This window comes from Accipiter gentilis, chromosome 22 (genome assembly GCF_929443795.1).
Source record: "Accipiter gentilis chromosome 22, bAccGen1.1, whole genome shotgun sequence".
NCBI lineage: Eukaryota > Metazoa > Chordata > Aves > Accipitriformes > Accipitridae > Astur > Astur gentilis.
Window position 1 is genome coordinate 15774218 of NC_064901.1, and position 25660 is coordinate 15799877.

General features: G+C 39.6%; 1 protein-coding gene across 2 annotated transcripts; it reads left to right on the forward strand.

Annotated features, from left to right (window-relative positions):
- The first annotated feature begins 37 nt into the window (after positions 1–37).
- SLC39A9 (solute carrier family 39 member 9) lies at positions 38–24874 on the forward strand. 2 transcript variants are annotated; one of them, XM_049825290.1, is made up of 8 exons: positions 38–98; positions 738–855; positions 6477–6585; positions 12663–12854; positions 15342–15410; positions 16586–16671; positions 18658–18792; positions 20459–24874. In XM_049825290.1, the coding sequence occupies exons 1-8, from the start codon at positions 76–78 to the stop codon at positions 20687–20689; spliced, it is 963 nt and encodes a 320-aa protein (XP_049681247.1). In that variant the 5' UTR covers positions 38–75; the 3' UTR covers positions 20690–24874. The 2 variants fall into 2 exon arrangements, with proteins under 2 accessions (XP_049681247.1, XP_049681248.1); XM_049825291.1 differs by lacking the exon at positions 38–98 and adding an exon at positions 224–414.
- The last annotated feature ends 786 nt before the right edge of the window (positions 24875–25660 follow it).

Genomic DNA, 25660 nt, shown 5'->3' on the forward strand with positions numbered 1-25660 from the left:
GCGCCAGAGCGCCGCTCCGCGCACGCGCGGCCGGAGGCCGGCGCCCGGGACGCCCCCCCTGGCGGGGCGCTGAGGATGCCGGGGAGCGGCCATCTTTGGTGAGGGAGCGGCTCCTTCCCGCCGCCGCCCGCTGGGCGGCCGCGGCCTCGCCCGCCATCTTGGAGGCGGGAAGCGCGGGGAGGGCGGGTGTGCCCCGGAAGGGGAAGCGCTAGGTCGCGGAGGTGCCACTTGGCCTCCGAGGCAGCGGCGGCGGCGGCGGGCGGAGGAGGGGGGGAGGCGCGCACCGGCCCCGCGGGTTCCCCGCGCACGCAGCCCGCCTCAGGCCGCCCTTCACGCGAGGAGCCGCTTCGGCGCCCGCTGTTTCCTCCCCCCCCGGGGGCAGTGGGGCGCAGGGGAAGGTCCCGCTGCCTTCAGGTGAGGGCCGGCCCTGCCCGCCCCGGGGCCGGGCCGCTCCCCCCTCACACCGCCCCCCCCCCAGCCGCGCAGGTGTCCTTCTTGCCCGTTCCCCCGGCCGCGCCGGGGGTCCCTGCCCGCCCCCTGCAGCGGTGTCGGGCGGCCCCGGCGGGATAGCGGCTGCCGCACGCCGGGCCCCGGAGGGGCTGCCGCCGTGGGCCGAGCCGGCCGGAGCCGCCGGGCGGGAGAGACATGGCTGAAAACCTTTCTTGGGAGCTCGGTGTCTGCACGGGTTAAGGCGTGCGGGGCGAGGTGGAAAAGTTGCTGTTGAATTTCACTTTAAGGGACCGGACAGAAAGCAGCGAAATGGATGACTTCCGCTCCATCTGCCTGCTGTCTCTGGCCATGCTGGTCGCCTGCTATGTGGCAGGAATTATCCCCTTGGCAGTTAATTTTTCCGAGGTAAGACAGCTTTGCCAAAGTGCTGGTTGGTTGCTAAGGGAGAAGCTAGAGGGAGAGATCTTCCAGGAGGAGTTAGTGCAGTCCTCTTGCAAGTACGGTAGCGCTGTTAGGGGTGATGTTGGAACTCCAAAAGATTTTTAAGGAAGTTGTGAATGTGATATTAATTTTCATTCGAAATTGCAGTGTAAAATTATGCTTGTTCTACAGTGTATATAAAAGTCACTTAAATGTGCCAGACTTGAGCCCAGCGTCTCAGCTACAGATGAAGCAAAGCCTCAGCATGTAGGGGAAAGACTTGATAGGAGCTGGACGCGGTTATTCTTAGAAGCTTGTGTCAGAGACTACTAAAGTCAGAGATTAACTGTTATTATGTGTCTATGGGCTACTCAATTTAGGGCTTTTAAAAACAATTCCAAGAATGTCCTCAGAAGACTGTGGTTTGGTTCACAATTTTGTTCACAGCTTGTGCTGCTGAAAATTAAACCTTAGCCGTTTGATTACAATGCAGTTTCAAGTTATGTCACTGTCCACGTAACTCAAGGCATTCTTTTGGAAAAATATCTTGGATATTCTGCTTTCATGAGACCCCACATGGAGTACTGTGTTCCGCTTTGTGGCCCCCAACATAAGAAGGATGTGGACCTGTTGGAGTGAGTCCAGAGGAGGGCCACGAAGATGATCAGAGGGCTGGAGCACCTCTCCTGTGAAGACCGCCTGAGAGAGTTGGGGTTGTTCAGCCTGGTGAAGAGAAGGCTCAGGAGAGACTTTATAGCAGCAGCCTTCCAGTACCGAAAGGGGGCCTCCAAGAAAGCTGGAGAGGGACTTTTTAGCAGCACCTGTTGCGATAGGACAAGGGGTAATGGCTTTAAACTGGAAGAGGGTAGATTTAGATTAGATGTAAGGAAGAAGTTTGCCACTGTAAGGGTAGTGAGGCACTGGAACAGGTTGTGAATGCCCCAGCCCTGGAAGCATTCGAGGCCAGGTTGGAGGGGGCTTTGAGCAACCTGGTCTAGTGGAAGGTGTCCCTGCCCATGGCAGGGGGGTTGGAACTAGAACTAGATGATCTTTAAGGTCCCTTCCAACACAGACCATTCTATGATTGTTACAGGAGAGGGAGACTTGCATAGACTGAATGAGTTTCCAAGCGGTACGGCATTTCAGAAGTGGAGGTATTTGAGTGCTTCTAAGAAATTATTGTTAGGGTGATGATCGTTGTTACAGTCACTGGAAGTCTGCCTAATAGCCTCTGATGCCTGAGGGTTTTTTCTCTTTCTAAATGATGACAGTTTTGTGGAGGTGTGGTGTGGCGAGAGTTTAGTCGTTCTAAGATGGTAGCAACCTCTTAACAGAAGTTTCCCATTTCTACTGGGAGCAGTGCTGCTTTTGGAAAGTAAAGTGCTGGAAGAGACATGTGACCTGTTCTTCCTTCGAGTCACAGAGCTGGTTGCACCTCTCTGGTCCTATTACTACTAAGAGGCTTTGGGAGCAGTAGACCCTGGGCGGCATGGGAAGAAAGAGAACGCTGCCTAGCATGCTAATATTTTCTCTCTTATTTAATTTTGCATTTCCGCATGTGTGTGCTTGATACTCACCTGTTGCCTCTGACTTCATATTCAGTGTTGTCTGAAGGTAGAGTTCTTGATCTGTGTTTATGTGGTTTATTTATATAGTTGAATCTGCGGGCTCCTAAACCTTTTGGGGCTCCCAACAGCTGCAGAAATACAGATCCGTTGTGGATCCAAAACCAGCACTCTGCATAAGCTGTAATCACATACTTATTAGCCTTTTATGTGTGCAGTATTTTACCAACAGTACACACATGCACAATCAAGTTTATTGTGGTATCAAACTCTCAGAAATTCTTGACTCAGTTTTACACTTGATTTAAATTTGATTCTTTAAGGATCCACATGCTATGCTGGTTTAAAAGAGGAGCAGAATCTCCGTAAATTATGTGCAAATACTAGCTAATCCTGGAAGTGTCTAATTAGAAATTAGAATTGTTTTGTTTAAAATGATTGCTTAGGGCTCTGCAAAAAATACAATTTCAAACTGAAATGACTGCTTGGACTGTGCATTCTGTGGTTTGCAGAAAGTTTTGCAGGTGGCTCTAGTGAGGAAAAATGCCTCCTCCCACTAGCCACTTACAATGGTTAAGTAGAAAACAAAAATGAATGCTTTACATAGTGTGTAAAGCTGTTCCCCAGATGCTGGAGAACAAAAAAAATATTCATTAGTGTTAATACATTCATTCATATGTGGTTTTTTCCTCTGGAACCTATTGGTTGTGTTCTGATTTCATGCTAGTTTCTACTCTTAATTAGATTTGGATATTCTTGAAAGTATAAAACTCCAGCAAAGCCAGGTATGACTAAACATTGGTGATAAAAGGGTAGACTGAACAGAATGTCACTTTATTTCTGTTTGCAGATGTACCCTTTCAGATTAATCCTAATTTACAGTACTCTGTTGGGCTAACTTTGGCTGGAAACAACACTATACCAGTTCTTGAGGCTGTATCTTAAGTTGTAGTCTAAACGCAAAAGATTAAAAAAAAAATCGAGTTCTAGCACTTTGAAAGTTTTGCTGGTTTAAGCTAGGCAGGCAGTGTTGACTGGACTGGGACTGCTTGCTGCTCAAAGGAGGTGTGAGTTATTGATAGGTCCAAGCAAGAGTTTCTATGCCATGCAGACTTAAACCAAATACTGAGCAGTGGAACAGTTTGCTAATTTGAGGAATTTAAGATTTTTCGCATGCAGTGTTAAGCATTATTTACTGTGTTGCTCTTGTTTTTACCAACAGACACACGAATGTTTTTGTAACTGAAATGGTTTGATTTCTTGGATAAAACTAGATGATTTTTGGCTGTCTGGGTAGGCTGCGATTGTTACATTGCTGTATTCACCGTGTTTAGGTATTTTGTATTGAAAAGGAGGTAGAGACTTCTCTTGAAACAGTAATTTGTTAGTCTGTATTATTTTCATGGATCTTTGAAACTCACAGATGCCCAAATAAAAGCAAGTGGTACTCTGTATTTGGAGTTGTAATAAACCAGTATTACTTCATGCTTTTTCCCCTGTGTTTATGTATGTATGTAAAAGAGATTGTAGTGCTGCAGTATAAAAATAATCTTGTTTTTCCTTGTAAGATACTATATTTTTGCACAATGACGTTATGAACAGTGGGTGTTGAAGATTGTCTTTTCATGTAGATTGCCACTGTATAACAATTTACCAAGTCTAATTGTTATATATGCCAGTGTACAGTGCATGTTTGTGGAAACTTTACAGGTATTTTCAGCTCTTGCATATTACTACTTGAATTTTCCCCAGTGATGCTGTAATTGTTTCCTTATGGTCACATTGAGCTTGCTTTCAGAAAGCTAGTTGTGCACCTCTCTAGAGCCTCCTATTTCTTCTATGCAAGTGTTGCCTATTTCAGTGAGATTAAACAACTCGTATCACTGTGGTGCATGAAGGAGAATGGATGACATAATAAGGATGTGCAACAAGTGGTTTCCCATTAGTCAAACACTGACCTCTGTCTCCAGGTCCTCAGTAGTTAATGTTAGTATTTTGGTAGCACCAAGACATCTCATTGTGCACGGAAGATGGTGATGGTTCTGCCACAAAATGTATGCTACACGGTTGTTATGAGGATCTAAACTCCTGTGGTTGCTACATGTGATACGGTAAGGGCTCTTCCAGAAACGATGAGAAACAGCCTCTGCAAGCTGTTATATTTTAGAGTCTGTTAGATGTTTATGTAATTGGATTTTCAGTACCAGGCTTTGACTTTACCCTGTCAATGTTGTAGTCACAAGGAAGCAAAATGTAATAGTAAACTGTTCTTATATTGGTAAAACAGAATTTAGTTGCTGTGGGAGGGGTGAGGGAGGGGTAATATCTCTCTAAGTTTTTTGTCCCAAATTTGAATACAACTAGGAAAATAACCCTTACTAATAGTAGCAAGTACTTATAAACTCTCATGTGTGTGTTTTTTAATCTTGTTGCAGAAATTCTTCCTGAAATATGAATTAAACTACTATAAAAACATTGTTTATGTATTTTTTTGTTAAGGTTTAATTGCAAATTTAATACTTAACGTAACAAATCTATTTTAAAACCTACCTTTGCAGAGGGGAAAGGGGATTGCCATGGTCTGTAATTACATGGAGAGTAGAAGATCGTTTTATATTGCCCTAAATACCTTTACAGTCTTTAACACCTTTCAAAATGGCACTGGAAGGCTTAGAAATGATTGTAAAAACAATAAGCACTGTTATGCATTTCTACATCTCCTAATTGGATTAAAAAAAAAAAGACAGACATGAAATGTATATTAGCACCATTATCAGTTTGATGCAGGTCCCTTATTGAAACTTTCATTTCAGTAAGCCTTTATAATTTTTTTTTTTTATAATTCTGGTTTTGGAGCTGTTTTGGGGGATTTGGTCCCTTCTGCCATATTTTGTAGCTACCTGACATTCTGCAAGTGCTGTGATACTGTAGTTCTAAAACTTTACCTGGCACCCCTTTTTTTTTTTTTAAATATGTGGAACAAACACATCATCAGATCTTTCAAGTACAAAGGAAGTATCTTTCTCTTAAATTCTTTTTTTATCCACAGTTTTACGTTTTTAAAGAAAGTCTGTTCCTTGATGATACCATATTAAATAGAAGGCCATTAAAATGTGGCAGTTTTAAGGACAAGCTTCTGCACAAGAGTGGCTGTTTAGTTCAGAGACTGAAATATAGTTCATCTATCATGTCAGAGTCTTATAACAGCTTAACTTCATTTCTTCTGTCTCTAAACCTGTAAGTGAAAGTAGAGCTCCTGCTGCCTTTTTCCTCTAAAGTCTTTCTTTTCTCCTTCTGTAGTCCTAAAACTTTTCTTAGCTGTTTTCTGTGTTACATTAATATAGCTGACTTAGCAGTTTACACTTGTACTTGGACTGATGTATTTGTACCCGCAGATGCATTTACATTATGAGTTCTCTTGTCTTTCTGTTTTTGCTTTGGTGATCTATTTTTCTTTCTTGTGCTTTCTTTTATTATTTAGATTGGCTTTTTTGTGGAACAGGCAATTTAACTTGCAGTGTGCCATACCTAGCAGAGATTTTGGGGAACTTGCATGTTTAAGTATGATTTCTAGTAGGAAGGAGATACTTGAAAAGAAACCCAGAATGGAGATAAAACATAGTTGCAAACATGCATCAATTCAGGCACTTTCAACTTTTCTTTGTCTCTGCAGGCCTTACAGTTTGAGACCCTAGAGGATGAATTAGACCGCCAATAATCATTAGTCCTAAATATAACAATTTTTGCTATTTTCAAGTATGCTATGTTTCATTTCTTGTCTGATGTTACCAGTCAAACGGGTCATCTCTAACTTTCATTTCCTACTTTAGTTGATTGCATTGGACACTGGATATGTTCACTTTTCAGAAGGTTAATCATTAGAAATATAGGATTATGCAACTGGGGCTCTTGAATAAAAATCAGCAAGAGGTTTTGTGGATCATTCTTCCCCTGCCGCCTGCCTCAACTTCTGTTAATGAGGGAGAGTGAAGAAAGCATTTTCATTCTTAAAGATGATACTTGTTTTGTACTTGCTTGCAGGAGAGATTAAAGTTGGTGACTGTTCTGGGTGCTGGGCTGCTGTGTGGAACTGCCTTGGCTGTCATTGTGCCAGAAGGAGTACATGCACTTTATGAAGACATCTTGGAGGGTAAGAGCCAAACCCAGATGGCCTTTTTCAAGATAACTTAGGTGATGGTGTTATAATGTACTGGGTCTTGTTTCTAGGGCTTTTAACATGAGATTGGTGGAAGGGTTTCACAGCAGCATGACACAAAGCTGGCATGGAATCAAAAACGGTCATGGGGATGATATCGCATGTTTATGGTGATTCGACAGAGGGATGTGGTCAGGCTGTGGATCGATGACTCTTGCTGAGTGATCCAGTCATTTGCAGGTCCAGGTACTGTACTGTTCATGGAACCACAGCCTTTTATTCCAGGTCATGTGTAGTTTCCTTATTCTGGGGAGGGTTCAAGTTTAACTTTCACTGGAACTTCAAAGGAGGTGTAAGGATGCCTTTGGCAGAGAATGAAACTGTGGACTATTTGCTGTTGCTTTTTGTAGTTTAGATTGCTTCTCATTAAAGCAATTGCAGGAGGGGTTTTATAGATCTATACGTACTTGCCCTCATAAGAAATTCCTCCTTTGAAGCTGAAGAGGATCTTGGAATTAAGTTAATTTTCAGCCAAGTATATTAAAGTATCGTTATATAGGGCAAACTCACAGGGTAGGAGGCATTGCTTTCTTGGGTGGTGGTGTCCATTAGTAGTGGATATCTGCGCATGGTTCCAAGCTCCAGCATCCAGCTCTAGTATGCTGTCGACGGTCTTCAAAACCTCATAGCCTCTAATGAATAGCTCACAGCTAACAGCAATTATGTGTTTGTAGGGACGTGAGTGTGGAGCACATCTTATACCCCAAAGTCTTAGTAAACCTCAATGAGGTTATGACATCATTTTAAATGGTCAGGGCTCATTACCTCTGTTTGGAGTGCACTTTAAATCTTGCTTTAGCTTGGAGTCTTGTGCTATTACATTACCATTGCATATATGAGATTATTCCAGTATGCTCAGAATCAGAAATTTGTCTGAAGGTAAACAGCAACAAATTAGTGGTCACAGGAGAAAGCACTATAAAGTTGAGGCTGTAGAGAACTTTGCAAGTGTCTGATGTACTGTTGTTGCTAATCTGGGATTGAGAGGTAATTGTAATACTTTGCTTTTCTTGTACTACTACTTTTTTCTTGTTTCTACACCGTTTTAAATTTCTTTTTAGTAATATGCTTAATTTATCCTCATTTAGTTTCCACTAAATTTATGTTGTTCTGCTTAAAGTAAACAGAAGATAATATATAAAATTATCCTCTATCAAGAAGTGAAAGAACATCTGATTATGCTTTTATACTGTACTGTAATTTGTGCACTCTAATGTAGGATGTCTCTAATGAGCTGTAGTTGTGGGTTTGCTCTCCATTTAATTGTAATTCTAAGTAGACTGAATTTTTCTTGTAATGATATGGCTAGCAGTAAATAGAATTGCTGTGAACATTTACAATTTTTAATATTTTTTTTTTTGCCATTACATGGGGCATACTGTTCACATATGAAATCTACAGCCTGCTGTTTAGAGCTATGTGCTCTACAATGTGAAGTTCAGTATGCGGAGAGAAAAAAGGCACTTCCTATTACTCCAGTAGTAATATCAGAAGTATTTACCTAGGAAAAAAAATGTGTTCTGTGAATGAATTCAGACTCAATTCTTAACTCACAGTATCATGTCTAAAGCTAGTCTGTCTGTAAAGAATTTTTTGTATTGCAAAGAGGAAAAATTCACGGAAATTATAGATTTAACTGCAAAAAATATTTCTAATATTTTTCTTAAAAAAGCAGGATATTCAAAGTTAAGCTTAAGATTCTGAGAACTTAACAGCTCTCGGTGCATTTTTTAATATTTTTTTTAAATTCTCCCATATACATAGTTAAACCTAGAAATGTGCCTAAGGAAACATAAAAGAGAGAGAGATCTTTGTTTTCCCACTTCCAAGTGTCATATAACTCTGAGACTGGTTGTTTGTTATCAAAGCAGGTGTTTGTCATTGATACAAAAGAAATTTACTATTACTCTGTATTTTCCCACAGGCAACAGAATAAATAACTTTGAATTTTTGACCTTGTAGGCTGAGAACAAATAGCATATCATGATTCAGACTGTTATTTGATCATAAACCTATGTATGTGTGTAGTGAAACATTGGTTTGAGTATTACCAGCAAATAAAATTCCTTTGGCGACCTTCCTTTATTTTAAGTGGTAAAACTGCATAACTGCTGTCAGAAACATTGCCCCAAGTTACCCACTATGTTTTATGGCTTGAAATGATCTGAAGCAAAGTTAACTTTTTAATATAGGTGGCAACAATCTTGTGTGGTTATTTTATTGACCAGTCTTGTTTGGCAGAGATACGTCTGTGAAATCTTTCAAGGGCTACCAAGCCTATTCTGATGTGCTTTGTCTGTAGTAATGGTGTTGTGCCAACATTTTGTACAGTGGGATGGAATGGTGTTGTGCCAACATTTTGTACAGTGGGATGGATGTACAATTGTGTCTTATCCAAGATGTGTGAATACTCCAGCAAGAAGATGACTTGAGTAAGTCAAGTTTTTGCTGTGAATATCTAAAACTCCTGAAGAGTAGTTGCCAGCTGAAAGACCTCCCCAAAATAACAGAAGTTTTACTTTTGTCACTTAAGCCACAGATGTTGGGAAAGCCCTAATGTGTGCTGTCCTCTGTTTTGTTTGTTGCCATGCTCTTTTTTATAAAATCAGGTGCATGAAAGTTGCCTTTTCACTTAGAAAAAATAAATTATGTACCATGAACTTTAAAAATGCCAGATTCAAACAGGAGAGATACACTGTGTTGAACTGTAATTATTATAATAAATTCAGACTTTAATATCCTTACCTTGATTCAAGCAGAATGAATCAGCTGTTCTGAAGTAAAAAAGCTTTCCAATGCTGAATGAAGACTTCTCCAAAAGCCTTGTCTATTCTCATACTGAGAAAACATTGTTTGCTGTTAGACCAAAGAAAAAAATCTAGTTAATATCCTAGTTTCTCTTAAGTGCTGTACACGAGTCCTGTTAGTCCTCTTACTGTTAAATGTGATAAAAATTACACAAAAATCAGTAACATTGTTTCTAGTACAGATTTTTAAGAATTCCTGATGGAAACTTCTTGCTTAGTCAGTGTTGTTCTATGTAGTATTGTCATCAAAGCATTGCTGTCCTGTGAAATAGCAAGAAATACAAAGTGGAACCAAGGAGGGGTTTGTGCATGTTATTGTTTCAAGTCACTTTGGAGGAAGTCTTTTTTCAGAAAAGAGAGTGAGTTCAGCTGGTGGACAAGGTCAGGTAGGTCATTCCAAACTTCAGGAAGAATTAAAAAGGATAGATAGGAACAAGTAATTAATACGTAAGGCTCTGTTGTCTTTACACCCTCCCATCAGGTATTTATATACATTGATAAGATCCCCCTTAGCCTTTTCTTCTCCAGGCTGAACGGTCCCAGCATTCTCAGCCTTTTCTTATAGGAGAGTTGTTCCAGTCCTGTAGTCATTTTCATGCCTCTCCACTATGTCCATGTCTCTCTTGTACTGGGGAGTCTAGAGCTGGACCCAGCACTCCAGGTGTGGCCTCACTGGTGTTGAGCAGAGTGCAAGGATCACCTTTCTTGGCCTGCTGGCAGCACTCTTCTTAGTGCACCCCAGCACTTGGTTAGCCTTTTTTTTTTTTTTTTTTTGCCACAGGGCACACTGCTGGCTCATGGTAAACTTTGTGTCCACAAGGACCCTGAGGTCCTTTCTGCAAAGCTGCTTTTTTGATTGTTGGCCCCCCACATGTACTGGTACCTGGGGTTATTCCTCCCCAGGTGCAGATCTGAAGATCAAGTCAGGTCTTAAGAGAAAATATAGTTCCTGATAAAGCATTTGAACATGACAAGAGACCTCTTCATGTTCGTAGTTCATATTATAGTGCTACCTGTTGCTTTCTTCATGGTCATAGTTTGTAATATAGTGCTAACTGTTGCTTTGTGAGGGAGTAGAAATTAATGTTTCACCAGCTTCCTTGTATTGGACTGTGGTGCATATGTTCTCTAGGGCACTGGAGCTTTGCAAATGGGTTCTCTTTTTTTTAATTTCCTATTAAAAAAACCAAATTTCTCTTGAGTTCCTGTGTAAATACAGGAAGGTTGCTTGTGTAACTACGTTCTGTAAGTGTAAGGGAAGGATGGAAGACTTTATGAAGATAATTACAATTAGAGATTGCGATACCATCATTGGGTCTAGCAGAGAAGCATAGAAGAAGAAATATACTCTTTGCAGAACATTAAAAAGATTTACAAATATTAATTGAACCTGCCAAACGTGGGTGTAAGCATTGTTGTAAGGCCCTGTTCTGGAGTGGAGGCAACTTGTACTGAACGGTAGGTAGTTCAGGGCTTTGGAGTATAGCGTGCAACTCAAACATCTGACTTAGTTTGAGGTATCAGATGTGGAAGTAGACTTTCTGTGTCTGTTCTTCCACTGGAAGCACTTGAGTAATACTTCCTGTGTGTAAAGTGCCTTACCTGCTGTGGAGGTACAACTATTTATAGTAACAATTATGCCAAGGAGCATTAAATGCCTCTTCTCTATCACCCAAAGGGCTTTCTAACCTGATGTCTTGTCTCTGTCAGGGGGTATAAGGGGAAATGAAAAAAGAAAAAGAAAGCATATATGATTCAGGTGAGCACAGAGTCTGAAACCAAGAGGTCAAATGTTCACTGTGCTCTATATGGTAGCTTGGAACTTAATTCAAAATTAGCTATTCCTGATCTTTGCTTGTACCTTTCTAACGGTGTATTTCTGTATGCTGTTGGCAGAAGAAGGCTTAGACATGATTCTTTGCTTATATCAGCTGGAAACGATACCTAGAATTTAGCTAGAAAAAAGCTTTATTAAGTCTCTTTCACATATATATACTAAGGCAATTCTTGCCAATCTTTGCTGGCCAATACTGAAAAAAGCTACGTGCTTCTGGATATTGTTTGACCTCTGTGTCAGATGGGATTGTAGAAGCAGTAATTTCTTGTGGTCATGAGCAAGGTTGGAGGATCTCATGGATTTATCTTAGGAGCTGCTAGGCCAAAGACTACTGGAAATGTTAAATGCATGTGCCAGAAAAACCTTCTCCTTTGTCTTTAAGTGTGTGTAAATTCAGAGTGAGACTGATGTAGTTTCTGTTGAAATTGATGGGAATTTTGTGTGTGGTCTCTGCTTGTAAAGATCACACATGCTGGGCAAATGACAACCTGTAAAAGTTGGTAGTTATGTTATATCTCTGCTTTCTAAAAGTCATTTTAGGTAGAGACATTTGTCACTTTTACTAACCTATGAAATACTTGAAGATGTTTTTAAATTATGAACTGTGCACCAAATAAAGCATTTTATACCATGGAAACTTAATTAAAAACCTGCCCAGCCATCATCTTTCCCATTCTGAGAGTCATTTGGAGCTCACCTAATTTCAGGGCAGCTCAGTGAGACAAAGTAAATGTTTGAGGGGGGGCATGGAATTAAAGCTTGTGTAGGGAAAGGAAACAACCACACAATGTTCAACCCCAGGGCTTAGACTTTGGGTTTCTAGGATGGTACTGACATTTGTAGGACAGTGTGCTGACTTAACTGTTCTAGTCCATATCAATGCTAACTTGTTTCACTAGAGACTGATGCTTTGAGATATAAAGTTAATCTTCTTAAAGATTATATTAGGTCTCTTAGTGGATGGAACCTGTTTTATCTCCTCATCCTGTATTTTCTCACTTAAATGAAGATTATGACTTAACTGCTTGACAGTATCTCTGAATACTGACAAAATTGGCAACTTCAGTTAAAAAGGGAATTAGTCAGCAATTTTTATCAATCAAATTGTATGTAAAATGCAATATTTAAACAAAGTAGCTTGGCTTATAAAATATTAACGCTTTCTTTGCTTTTCCACACTGAAGGTGTATGAGGAGAGGCCAACCAAGCAAATGTGTGCTTCCCTAATAAAATGGTCTAAGACATTAAACAACGACTTCTGTGTATTGTCCAAGAAAGCATGAGGAATGCTGTCAGCAAAGGAGGAGAAAAGTGACAATGCCATGTTTAGTTCCCTGTCTCCTAATCTGTTTGCTTGCCTGCTACAGGGAAGCATCACCCGGCGAGTGAGATGCAGCATGTGATTGAGTCCGAGAAGGTAGCAGAAATCCCGGTTGTACATGAGTATGGCCATGACCATTCCAGGTTGCATGCCTACATTGGTGTATCCCTTGTCCTCGGCTTTGTCTTCATGCTGTTGGTGGATCAGATAGGCAGCTCTCATGTACACTCTACAGATGGTAAGTAAGGATTCATTTCCATTAGACTTGCTAATTAGTCTTAATTAGCAGGTTGCAATTTTTTTGAATGCTACTGGGATTTAATTTGACCAGTCATGTCCAGAGTTTCAGTAGGTGCTTTTACAAACATAAAGCAAAGTCTGTGTGAAATGTTTGTGCTGGAAATCTGTCCTGGAATTCAGCATAATTTGAGAGCTTGCTTTGCTAACATGCAATAACTGTGTGAGCACATCTGGTGTGGGGTTGGAGGGTGTCTTGACACTTGAGTTATTGTCTGTTTTACAGTATCACCCATAGGGGATTTCTTTGGCTTTCCAAAAAAATTAAGGTTAGTCTTACCTTTGTTTGTTTTTCCTACTTAATTGTCATACATGTAGGTAACATTTGCAAAGAACAAAAAGTTATCCGAATTAAGAATGCAGAAATGACTAAATGTAAGCTCTGGTCCTTTACTGTAACTGCACAGCTGGACTCCCGTGCTAGTCTGGAGCCTCTCTTACTTCAAAATACTTCCTGTTTAGTCCCAAGATTTTTCAACTTCGTTGCAAGACTCTAAAAATGCCTGCAGTTGCCTTTGTTTACTGCCCGTGGCTTCATGCTCAGACTGTAGCTTGAAATGCACCAAAGGTGTTTTGTCATCTGAAAAAGTATTTTATTGCCTTCGGCTGGACATTTTCTACCACATAATTTCCTCTTGATGGTAGAATTTGGCCTTCAAAAATTAAGAAATTGATCTTGAAGGAAAAGTGAAATACACACACATAAAGGAGGGGTGATATGTTGTGGCTGGATCCTTGGCAGTTCACAGTGCAGATGTGCAAAGGCTTGTGTGGGGCTAGTGTGGTAGGACAGATGGAAGGCCAGTGCAGGGGTTATGTTTTACCTTTGTGCTCCTGGAGAAACGTAAATGGAACCAACAGCCATGGCTAGCTCATTTTCAGAACTTTTCAAAGGAAACAGTAGCAGTGAAGATAAGGGGACGCAGGTGAGCATCTGCCAGGAGAAGCCTTGGTTTGTACAGGTTATGACCCTTTTGTATGTCTCTGGTCAGAGCAAATACCGGGAGAAAATAGACTATATGATCTGTGTTAGAGATAAATACTATAAAATAGGATATTAAGTAAAGTTTTATCTAGTCTGTACCTCTGTCACAGGAAATGTAGTAGTGTTTTTACAATGTTTTTAAAGCTACTGAAGGAAAACACGCTTCTCATTTGAACCAATGTCTGGTAGTTTTGTTATCTTCCTAGTGGCTAGATTTTACTTTTGTCTAAACTAGAAAAATTCTGAAGGCCAGAGTGGAGGTATGAAATCAAATGTGACTCTCTTTGAGTGTGTTTAGTTCTGGTCAATTCAAAACAAATTTAAAAGAAATGTTTTTTGTGAATATCTCTTCCTATTTGATATGAGTATACCATCACAGTCATCCAAATGCAGTTTATGCAATTAACTGCTCAAATAGGCTCCACTTGATTCAGAAGATCAATCTGACTGAAGAGAATACATTAGTTTTTAGCCAGCTCACTTCCCTGATCTGACTCAGTGGGCAACTACGTGGGTGCCTGTGTGTGAAGAGAGAGACTGGAGGGTGGAGAGACAGGCAGGAGGAAAGGAACAGTACTGGACTTCGGGTTTTGGCAGCAGTGCAGACTTAACTAAAGTAGCTGTGTAAGCGTGCCTGCAGTCAGCTTACTGACCACTAGTATAATAAAATAACAGCTGTTCAACTGTTTGGAATTAAGCAGTTGAATAATAAGATGTTTCTATACTTGTGTAGGACTTACCTGCCCTGTTCATTGCAGTGATTCTTTGCAATAGTTTCACTGCCAGCTGTGTAGTGGTGCATATTGCCCTGTTGTGCAATGAGCTAAGCTGCAAATATTCTCAGACTAGTTGTCAAACAATTACAGTCAAAACACTGGATCTCAAGCAGCACTGGCTGCTTTTCTTCTCTGTGGTGTATAACATTGGAGGGAAATCTTTGCAACTGCTGCCCTGACAAGTAGAACTTACAGCTTCCTAGGAATTGCCAGAGGATCAGTGCCACAGAGGCTGCTCCAGACTCACCTGAAGGAAAATGCCAACATTGGGCTATGTAGGGAAAAATCATCCTGACTCTTGGAGCAGCTCTGGATTCTGGGGATGTAAAACTAGCTTTTCTTCCCCTTGTTAGCACAGAACTTTAACATTTGGTTTCAGGAGGTTAAGAAAAACAACTGCTACTGCCTATATCAATGATCATGTAAATTGCAAAGAATTGTCTATGATTCTGTCACTTGGTTTTTGGCAGAACTTCAGGTGATTGGAAGGTATTGGGTATCAGCCTATTTTACAGTAAGTCTAATGCAGAAATACAAAAGCTGGTAGCTTTGAATATAACTGCCCAAGCAGCTGATAGAGACATGTGCAGTGATACTTAACATTTTTCTTTCAGCATAATTTATGTATTTGTTCTCTTTATTCTAACTTTCCTCATGACCGTTTCAGATCCAGAAGCTGCAAGATCAGGCAACTCCAAAATCACCACAACGCTGGGACTAGTAGTCCATGCCGCAGGTAATGTGAGACCTATTGTTAGTACTTGTCAAGGACTTCCGTTACTGTGTGGCTCGTCTTTAGATGTGATAGAAACACTTGAGTTTTGTTTTTGAAGTTGGCTTTTTATTTAAAAAAAAAAAAAAGGGCAGCGAGAACTAAGGATCTGCCCTAAAACTAACTTACTGGGAAAACATACTCCAGTGCTCATAATGTTCCATGGTGTTTTATTTGGGTACAGTATTTTCACTCTTTTATTATTCCTTTATTTTTCCCATGTGAAGAGTTGTGTGATGCTCACTCTCTGCTTCTTCAATTCCTTTGCTGGCTGCTTTAGCTGCTAAATTTCAATACATGTTAACACGTTTGATGTGTAGTATGAAACACCTTTGGGTTTGTTTGTCAGTTGACCTGTGTTTTTAAAAAAATATTAAGTTTAAAAAAAATCTTGTGAAAAAAAGGACATTATAGGGTAGAGTGCAAAGATTTGATTGAAACATATTTGGGCTGACTTGCAAGGACTGAAAAAGTTATGCATGAGTTGCAGTCAACCCATGTTCATGTTGTAATTCACTATATATGTGTAGTATAAATATGATGCTTTTTAATCTCTCCTGCTGAAGGTTATTGTCTAGACAAGTCATAAGATATTGATTAAAAAGATATTTCTTCACTAAATGAAGTGTCTATATATTAAGGATTAATATAGTATCCATTTCCTATTTCATTTAGAAAATATATTTATGCTAAATGGTAAAAAAATAGTATTTACAGTAGTATTTGTATATGGAAATTAATTTAAAGGGTAATAATTAAAATTCTTTTAATGCTTAGAATCTAAAGGAGATTTTTTTAATTTAGACCAGAAGCCACTTCTGCTACAGAAGACTAAAATAACTAAACTTCTTACCTGGTTCTAATTTGTCAGGATGTGTCAATACTGAGTAGATTCTCAGTATGGTTTTTATTGTCTTGGGAAATATGAGACAGCTCCTGTTGAGGGTTGTCTGATCTTCTGAAATTGTTGTGGCTTAACAAAAAAAGGGAAGTGAATCATGTGTTGAGTTGGTATTGTTAATGGCATTTTGAGTAGCAGGACTTCTCAAATCAACATTTTGTACTGTCAGCCATTGACGTGGTGGGAAAGCTGGAACTAATGTGGAGGAATAATCCATGAATTTGCACTCCTGTTTCAGCTGATGGTGTTGCATTGGGTGCAGCAGCTTCTACTTCTCAGACTAGTGTCCAGTTGATAGTGTTTGTTGCGATTATGTTGCACAAGGTAAGTCATCATCCAAAAAAATCTTATTTGTTCTGCAAAAGACTGTTAAAGCATACAGAAATTACTAAAGATCTTAAGTTTCATTAGTGTTGTAATATGGAAATGTCATTGCCATTGCAACAAACAGGTTAGTAGTACAGCTTCAAGAACCAAAAAACACTGGTATGATTTATGACAGAACAGCAAATGATGGATGCTAAGTCTGAATGGGGTATGAATGAGAGAATTCTGACTGCCTACTGCCTACCTTCATTGCAGCAGTTGGGAAAAGTCTCCCAAAAATAGGGATAGAATAGCTCATGAAGAAGTGTGGCAGCTTCATACTGACTTTTCTGAAGCTAGTGTGGTGTTGTGGGTTTTTTTAAAAAAATGAACAAAACGCCCCCAAGATTCTTACTGCTCTAAGTGATGTATTCGGAGAAGTTCTAGAGGCCAAAGCATAGAAGTATATGCTAGTGTATTCAAGGAGGAAAAGCAGTTTTACACTGATTACAACAGTTTCTTGGTTCCGTGATGTTCTTAAGAAAATGGGAAGGATATTTGTTATAAAGGGGTTTGGTGTTTAAAGGTTTAGTATTTTGAAACTACTTGATATCAGAGTATTAAATTACAACTTCTGGTTAACTCTGTTATTGTAGTAGCTTCCACATCAGTCATATGCCATTTCTGCAGGAAAAAATTTTAAATGTTTTTCTGATGGTAACAAGCAAACAATGGCTCTTGAAGATGGTAAGATCTTTTTTCCTTAATGTCTGTGCAAAGATATCTATTAGCTATATAGGTTCTGAATGTATGTGTGCAGAAGCATATTTGACTTACGGTAGCACATGCATATATTACAGTAGTTAGTCATACACTCATCCAAAATCTTGCTTGCATAATTGCATGTTCAAAATGTTAGGAAATCCAGATCTAATGTGTCTTTTCTTCACTGTTCATAGAAGAAATTGTGGTTTACGTAGCCCGCTTCAAAGGTGGCAATGTCAATGTTACATCTTGTTATGAAGCTTGGTTTACAGATATTGCCAAGTGAAACTTGCTTTTATTATTCTTAATGTTCAAATTAACTGACTTCTGAAATTGTACAATTTTAGAAGAGGAAAATTTCTCTTGTGAATGATTATCAAGAAAAATACTTGGTTTTGAAAGAGAAATGTATTTCTTCTTTGTCTTTTTTATTTTTCTAGTCTTGTCATCCTGATCAATTGATGCTTTTGTCTTTCTCCTCTTTCTTTCCTTCACTCATGGTTTCCTCCTTCTAGGTTTAAAAAAAATAAAAATTCTGTGTATAAAAAAAACCGCTCAATATATTTTAGTTAGTCTTATCTCAAAAACGTCAAAATCTCAAAAACGGGGTAGACCACTATAGTCTTTATGTGAGCAAAAATATAGTAAATGCTGTGAGTAGTAGGACAGCTATGCCTTGTAGATAAGAAACTAGATGCCAGCAGAGGGAGAAGAAGCAAGTATTTGTTTGCTTCCCAGTGGGAACAGAAATGAAACTGAATGATGAACTAATCAAAAGAGCTCTTAAGTCTTTGTTCATGTGGAGGCTGACAGTTGTCTGTCTTTGGGAATTTTTTCCCCCTCCGTGTTAATTGTAGAATTTTTCTGCTGTAGATAAAGAAACTGTCTGACTAAGGATGTGTAGTAGCATCAGGACAAAAAAAGAAATTACATAAGTTAACGGAGACTTAGGGATTATTGCAATGACTTGAGTCAGAATGAACATTTTAATATTTACAATGACTACACAAATATGTGTACTCTGATAGCCAGAACATGAGTTTCTATTAGGTACTGTTATTAAGGTAGGGCAGTCTGCAGAATTCTTTTGATTTGGCTTAACTGCAACACACCAGTGCTCTCACTGAATATCTTCTAATTCAATGCATTTCAACGTAGTAACTTGTCTTTCAACTTTATCTCAGATTTCAGGGAATTTTAGAAGGTATTGTATTACTGGTGAATACTGTTTTTTTGCAGGCACCAGCTGCCTTTGGCCTGGTTTCCTTCCTGATGCACGCTGGGCTGGAACGGAATCGAATTAGAAAACACTTGCTGGTCTTTGCATTAGCAGCACCTGTTATGTCAATGGTGACATACTTAGGGCTAAGCAAGGTAGGTCTGTGATTTTGTTCTGCCCAAAATGTAGCTTAGTGGTGGAGTTTGGGGAAAGGAATATCATACGAGTTTCACAGAACATAATTCCAAACTGCTTGAAAAATTTAGCAGAATGAAGATTTAAGAAAGTGGATAAAAGGTAGCAACATGAATGTGTGAAACAGAAAATAACTTATGTTTTTCATCAGAACCAGTGATATAACTCCTCTATAGAGATTTGTATAGTTTTTTTCAGAAGGCTGATTTCTGTCTTTTGTCCTCTCTGCTGCTCCCTGCTTACAACAATAAACTTGTATTCTTGGTCCTATATGCTCAAAGTCTTTTTCACACTGTGTCAGAAGTTGAATCCTCAGCTAGATCAGCCTTTTTTGCCTCTCATACTTCATAAAGCATAGTCTTGTCTTGGCTCTATACAGCAAACAGCCTGTGAAATGGGCTACTGCACAAGTTTAACATTTCTGCCCAAATTAAATGTTTCTGCTTCTCATAGCATTTCCTATGAAAATACATTCCTGTATTTCTAACTGCTCTGGGCCATGCTGGTGACACACTATGGTGTTGTGTTGTAAAGAATCTAACATGGGATCTCATGAAACTCAAGGCATGAGAGGAAATATTGAGTAAATCATCTGGGCTAATCCCTTTACTTACCGGAAAGGAGTTATATTTGATACTGCAGTACAGGAGACAGCAGAAAGGGTTGCATTTGTAAACAGAAATGAGAATGCTGTTTGAGCATTCTCTTAATGCAGGCTCACTAAGAGTTGGTTTTGCATTTTGCACTTCAGAAGGAACAGAGAATTGATAAGGCATAAGGGCTGTTACAGTGGTTGTATAGTTCAGAGCAGAAGATGTATCTCCACTCTTTGGAAAAACAACCTGAGAGTGTACCAGAGGACTAATATCACACTTGAGCTGGAAATTGTTCAAGAAGCATTTTTGAAACTGATAGGAGTGGGTTTGCATTTCATTATGTTTAATGATGTGTAGCATGATCTTAATCCTAGTATGAATGTGAAGAGGTGCTCAGTTTTGATCCAGAAGATGCATTTCTTTATGAAGTTTTTTGCATGGAAATTCTGGAAAAGTTTTGGGTGTTTACTTGTACATACAAATGAAATATTGAATGAGTGATGGTTTGGAACTTAAATCTAGCAAATCTTGCTCTGACCAGCAGAGGACCAGATATTTAAACGCTAACATCTCATTTGAACTCTTTGTTTAGAAAAATGGAAAAAAAAAAAAAGTCAGTCTCGAGTGTCCTTCCTAAAATTTGTGGCTTTGTAATCTAAACTTTATTTTTTTTCAAAGTACACTTTGTCATTTTGACATTTTATGTGTTGCTGTGAGATGGTCAAACAAGATGCTTCTGCACAGACTGTGACTTTTTTCTTCTGTAAGGGTTCCTAGAAGTCTGAAGTGAACTAACTAGGATGAGAGGTGTCTTTCTGCCCCCCACATCAACTTTAGAATGCCAGTTGCTACACATAAGGTGCAAGATACAAAACAACACATTAAACCATTGTCATTGTGAGAGAATGAGAGTTGATAGAAATCTTACTGTGTCTGGACACTTACAGAATTTTTTTATTATTGGTTGAAGAACTTGTACTTATCTTTTTTTCTCTTTCTGTTTTTTGGTTGTTTTTTTTTTCCATTTCAGAGCAGCAAAGAAGCCCTCTCAGAAGTCAATGCCACCGGAGTTGCTATGTTGTTTTCTGCTGGGACTTTTCTTTATGTTGCCACAGTTCATGTCCTCCCAGAAGTAGGAGGAATTGCTCATAGCCACAAACCTGAATCCACTGGAGGAAAAGGACTCAGTCGTCTGGAGGTGGCAGCCCTAGTATTAGGATGCCTTATTCCTCTAGTTTTGTCCATCGGACACCATCACTAAATGCTCGAATTTCACCGTTCTCCTCGATCTGACATGAGCAGTAAATGTTGGCTGCTCCTTTTATCATTCTCTTACCCATCATCCATCCCATCCACTTTATGGAGGTCAGAGGGAACCTTGATTGCAAAATGAGGAATACTGGGAAAGTTTTTAGTGTAGCAAAATGTACTTTGGCAGCCGGACATAAATTCTGTGTAACTTTCTTTTCTGAAGACATTTGCTATTTTAATTGTTTCTTCTGGCCCTATTCTCAGGGAAGATGGAATTTGAAGAAAGGTGAGTGGGGAAGAACATAGCGACTCATCACGAAGTTGCAATCACCAAAGTATCCTGCAATTCAGCTTTCACAGCTGAGAGCAAAAACAAAGGATGGCTGCCTTGTGAGACATTGAAGTCTCAGTAATGAAGAAGGAGGCTCTCCCCTGTTGGTTCTATGTTGTCCTGACAATGCGACTGGTCCTTGTGATGTTTGTCACTAATTGTATTGCAAAAGTGGGCTATACTCAGAACTCTGGACAACACTGCTATTGTCACAGAAGTGTCACTGATGGGAAAGAAATGATGTAGACAAAGTGTAGGATTAGAGTAGGTAATCAGCTGGTTAAGAAAGTGCAAATGAATTTTGCAGTGTATTCTATTATTTAAGACAAAGGATAGAAGCAAGGAGGATAGTGTTTTGATTGTTTATGCAGTTAATAAGTTTTTAAAAGACAGTAGTTCTTGGGAGATGGTCTTCTGCTGACTCAGTAAAGCACAGGCATGAAAAATGTTAGCAGGAATTAGGTATCGGGTACTGTGATTACACTACTGCTACTGTTGAGAGAGATACCCATAGTATCCCTTGAAATTGAGCTGTTTGGGGCTCTGAGGAGTAGAAATCTGATTGTGACAGCTGTTGAGGGACCAGAGAACTTTACTAGCTTGTTTTCAAAAGTCTGAACTGCTGAAATCAGTGGGGCTGTGGGAGATTTTTTCTTTAAATGGAAGGTATTAATACTAGCAAAACAAGATGTTTAGTTAAATATGCTGCAGATAGAGTACAAGTGTTTCTAAAGCAGTTTTGAACAAAAAAACCCCAACAAAAAAAAAAACAACCTGGTGGGTTCCCAGTGCACCTGTTACGGTTTTTGCTTTGTATTTGCCTCTTACTGATAAGTGTTAGTTTTGGTGAATCTACTGGAGGACCTATTGCCAACTGCTGATGCCTCTCACTGCAGAAGAGTGATAAAAGATCCCTCCCTTTCCAAGGCACAGCCTTCGCTTGTCAGGCACCATTTCTTTTATGCAAAATACATTGTAATAACTAGTGCATTGAAAAGTCAGGAATGCTTGATGTGCACAGACTCAACATAAAATTCTTTCTTTAGAGGAAAACTTTTTAATGCCGTACCCTTTTTTAAGGTATACTCTGTCTGCACTTTTTAAAGATAACATTGCCAAATATATTTTTCCTTTGATTTTTTTGTTTGAAATGGATTTTCAAGGATTGAAATATCTTCCTAACTGAAGTGCTTCTTGTTTCCGTTTGAATGAGTGTGTCTTTTTCATGCCATTTATTACTTAGGAAACACAATGGCCTGTGTAGTTTAAGTTCTTTGGTTTTGTCATTGTCCTGTTTGTCTGCTGGTTCAATAATGGGCATGGCCTGGCTCTTGGACTAGTGATTGCTTTGTTGGCTTTGTAACCATACAGGTGTATCCCAGGATTGAACCTAGTACTGATCCCCAGGAGTGCTTGTTCATTTGTGTGTTTTACTATGTAAAATCAATGCAAAATTATTAGAAATCATCTTTTCTCACCAGACAGTATTTTCAGATAGATTTAGTGTATCAGGCCTAAACAAGCATTTTTGACATTAGACCTTCAAAAGTTAATTTCTGTTCTGAAAAGTCACTGCAAAATTACTGACATGGATGAGATCCTCTCCTGCATGTTCTTAAAGCTTTTTTTGTTTTTTTTACAACATACATGTGCAACTAGTAAGCTACCTGTTTAAAAAGTTCAGTGATACAGATACTGATACATGTGAATGATACACAGGGATGTTTAACACCAGAGCTTCCAGTGTTCTTCCTGATTTCCTCTTAATTACCTTCTTCCTTGATATATCGTCTCACTGTTTTACCTTACTTAATCTTTCCACATAACTGTTTCCAAAAGCTGGAGAGTTTGCAAGATCTGCAGCAGAAGCAGGAGATATAGCTTAAGAGCAGCACCAGATACTGGTTTACAAAATGTAAGCAAGTTTGGTTATTTTTTTCTTTAAACTATCATCTCTCACTTGCATGTTCACCCCATCCCACTAGTTAAGCTGGCATCCTGACAGTGTTCCAATTCAGCCCCATTTTGTGTATAACAATAAAAACGGTTTAGGGAGGTATGTAGGTAGGGTCCCATTTCATGCCTTTTGTTCCAGTGTTTGCAGGGTGTGGATAGTACCTTCTTATATGGCTCAGTGTGTATTGATGAGGATGTGGCAGCCAGCCTTTTCACTGCTAACATAACCACTGGTGTATTAATTGTAAGAGGTGCCACTGCTGAGAGGTCGTCTTGTCTGTCTTTTCTCCTGCCCCTTGGATCATGTTTCCAGTTTCTGGGGCAGCCACCAGAAATGGTAATACTCAGTTTAATGATTCATGAGCTATAGAGGCCAAATTATAGCAGCGGGTGAGGGATTTTAAATGAAAACATTGGCAACTTAAAATTGGCACAGAAATTCTGATAACATGTACTTTTCATTTTGGCACTTGGTTAAGTGATAGAAAACTTTTGTGATTCCTCCCCCCCCCGCCCCCCATTTAGAAGCAGTAACAGCATTTTCTTTTGGCTGCCTCTCTTGTCTCTGTTTTGAACTTTTATTTTCAATTCTGTAGCTGAAACTGCAGTGACTAAGGAAGCTTTTGGTTATGTGGTAACGAGAATATAAAATTTTAAATTATCAAACCTTCCCAAATTGTTAGTTCCACATGGAGGATTGTTTTCTTGAAGCAGAGTATTTTATTGAGTTAAAATGGTCCATTTTATCATAGACCCTTTTTTTACCTATCTCCCATCTGTCACAGTAAATCCAAGCACTGCATGTAGTCAGGGCCATCTGGTATCATTTTCTACTCCTCGGGGGACCTTGGTGCAAACAAATTCCTCTTACTGTCTCTGTAATAACCATCCCTCCCTGTTTCTATTGTGAGGAAGGTGGCAGCAGGTCTAGCAGGTAACGCTTTAACCAAGCGCCAGGCATGTTGTCCCTTTCCTTCTGTCAGTCCCTCTTGGAAATCTGTAATCTTCTCATCAGCTGTTTTTTCAGTTAATGATTTCTTAATTGGTGATAGGAATTGGACTAAAGCTGTTTCCATTGATCCTGGTGTGTTCAGGTACTTCCCCTGCTGTTCTCATTCTTTTATTGTTCCTTGTATAAAGAAGGGAAATATTTCTTTTTCAGCACCTGATGACAGATGCAGAAGCTGCACTGACATTAACTTAGGTGAGGATGGCAGAGCTGTCACACCAAGATAGGAATTTTTGATAGTTGTGGCATGTCAGATGGCCTGTGTTAAACACAGAAACCCACTGTTGACTTTAAAGAACCGTTTCCAGGTGGAGAAGGCTAATGTTATCCAAGAGACACAGAAAAATGAATGTGTGTGTTCAGGAACTAGTTCAAAGCCTTCAAGGAGCTTTTGACAGTAGCAGATGTGTCCATGTGGTATCAGCTCTATGCAGAATAAGAGAGAGATGCTGTGGAATAAATGTTGCAGCTTCTTCCTTCCCATTCTGTGCTGGGACTTGAGAAGAAGAGGAGGAAAGTGTATTTGTATTTTTTGGGGGGGTGGAAGGAGGAGGAGTGGTTGCGGTATGGTGGGAAAGTTTATGATGAATTTCAGATTCCTGTTCACCTCAAACTTCTTATAAAATAAATCTTTTTTTTTTTTCTCCTTCCTTACCATCCTTTTATTACATCTCTTAGCAGCCTTGGCTTTCCAGGGAAAAACATTGCGTGGTCATTGCTGTTTACCTGACTCCATGTATGGAACTGTAATTTTAATGTCTCTTTTTCCAAACCATTTGTACACGAAATCATTCCATGAATGGCTGCCTTATAATTTTTCCACTTTAATTGTGAATGGTTAAAATAATGTTGCCGTTTTCAGTTTGTTTTATTATATTAAATTTTTACTAGGTGCAGTGCTTTGGAGTTGGCTTGTCATTTACTGCATGGGGTTTTGTGACAGCTCTGACAGAGAAATGATGGTCTTAAATGGGATGCAAGTGGTGCAGACAGTACATTTTATTTTTGTGTAAGTGTGTTTGCTGCTTTTCTTCCTAATATCTGAGCACCTTGTGGAAACCTGAAGTGTGAAACTGCATGTTGGGAGGCAGTCCAGCAGGTTGATTTGAACATGAGTATGAGTGGGTTTAGAGATACAAATACAGAAATGGTTTGACAGCACTGCTTGAGAGGGGCATTTGACAACTTCTGTCTCCCGCAGAGTGTTTAGGAGTTGGCATTGCCCTGAAGCTCTCTCTTCCCCTGCCTCAGCCCCAGGGAAGTCTCTGAAGCTTACAAGGCAGAGACCTCTTTGGAGGCCCATAAGGAGATGGTTGGCTCAAGGTTCCTCCAGGCCACTGTTAAAAGGCTGGAAGACATATTGGGGCTAAAGAAGATTGAGATCACAGGATGGAGATAAAAAATCTTGTTGGCCCCGAACCCAAAATCCAGACACTAAGTCCCTCCGTTCTTTTTGGAGACTTTGTGACAAAGTAGCCTTTCCAATATATATGTGCCTCTGTGTGATTTGGATTACAAGTCAACTTCAACTGTAAATATGCATGCAAAGATGTGAAGAAAACCCTAGCCTGCTTTTTGTTCTGTTGTGGGGGAAAACTGCGGGTGAAACCTTTCTTCCCCTGTTCTGGGGTTTGGGTTTTTTTCCTCCCATCTTCTTGCTGTTTTCAGGAACTGAGTCACAGCTC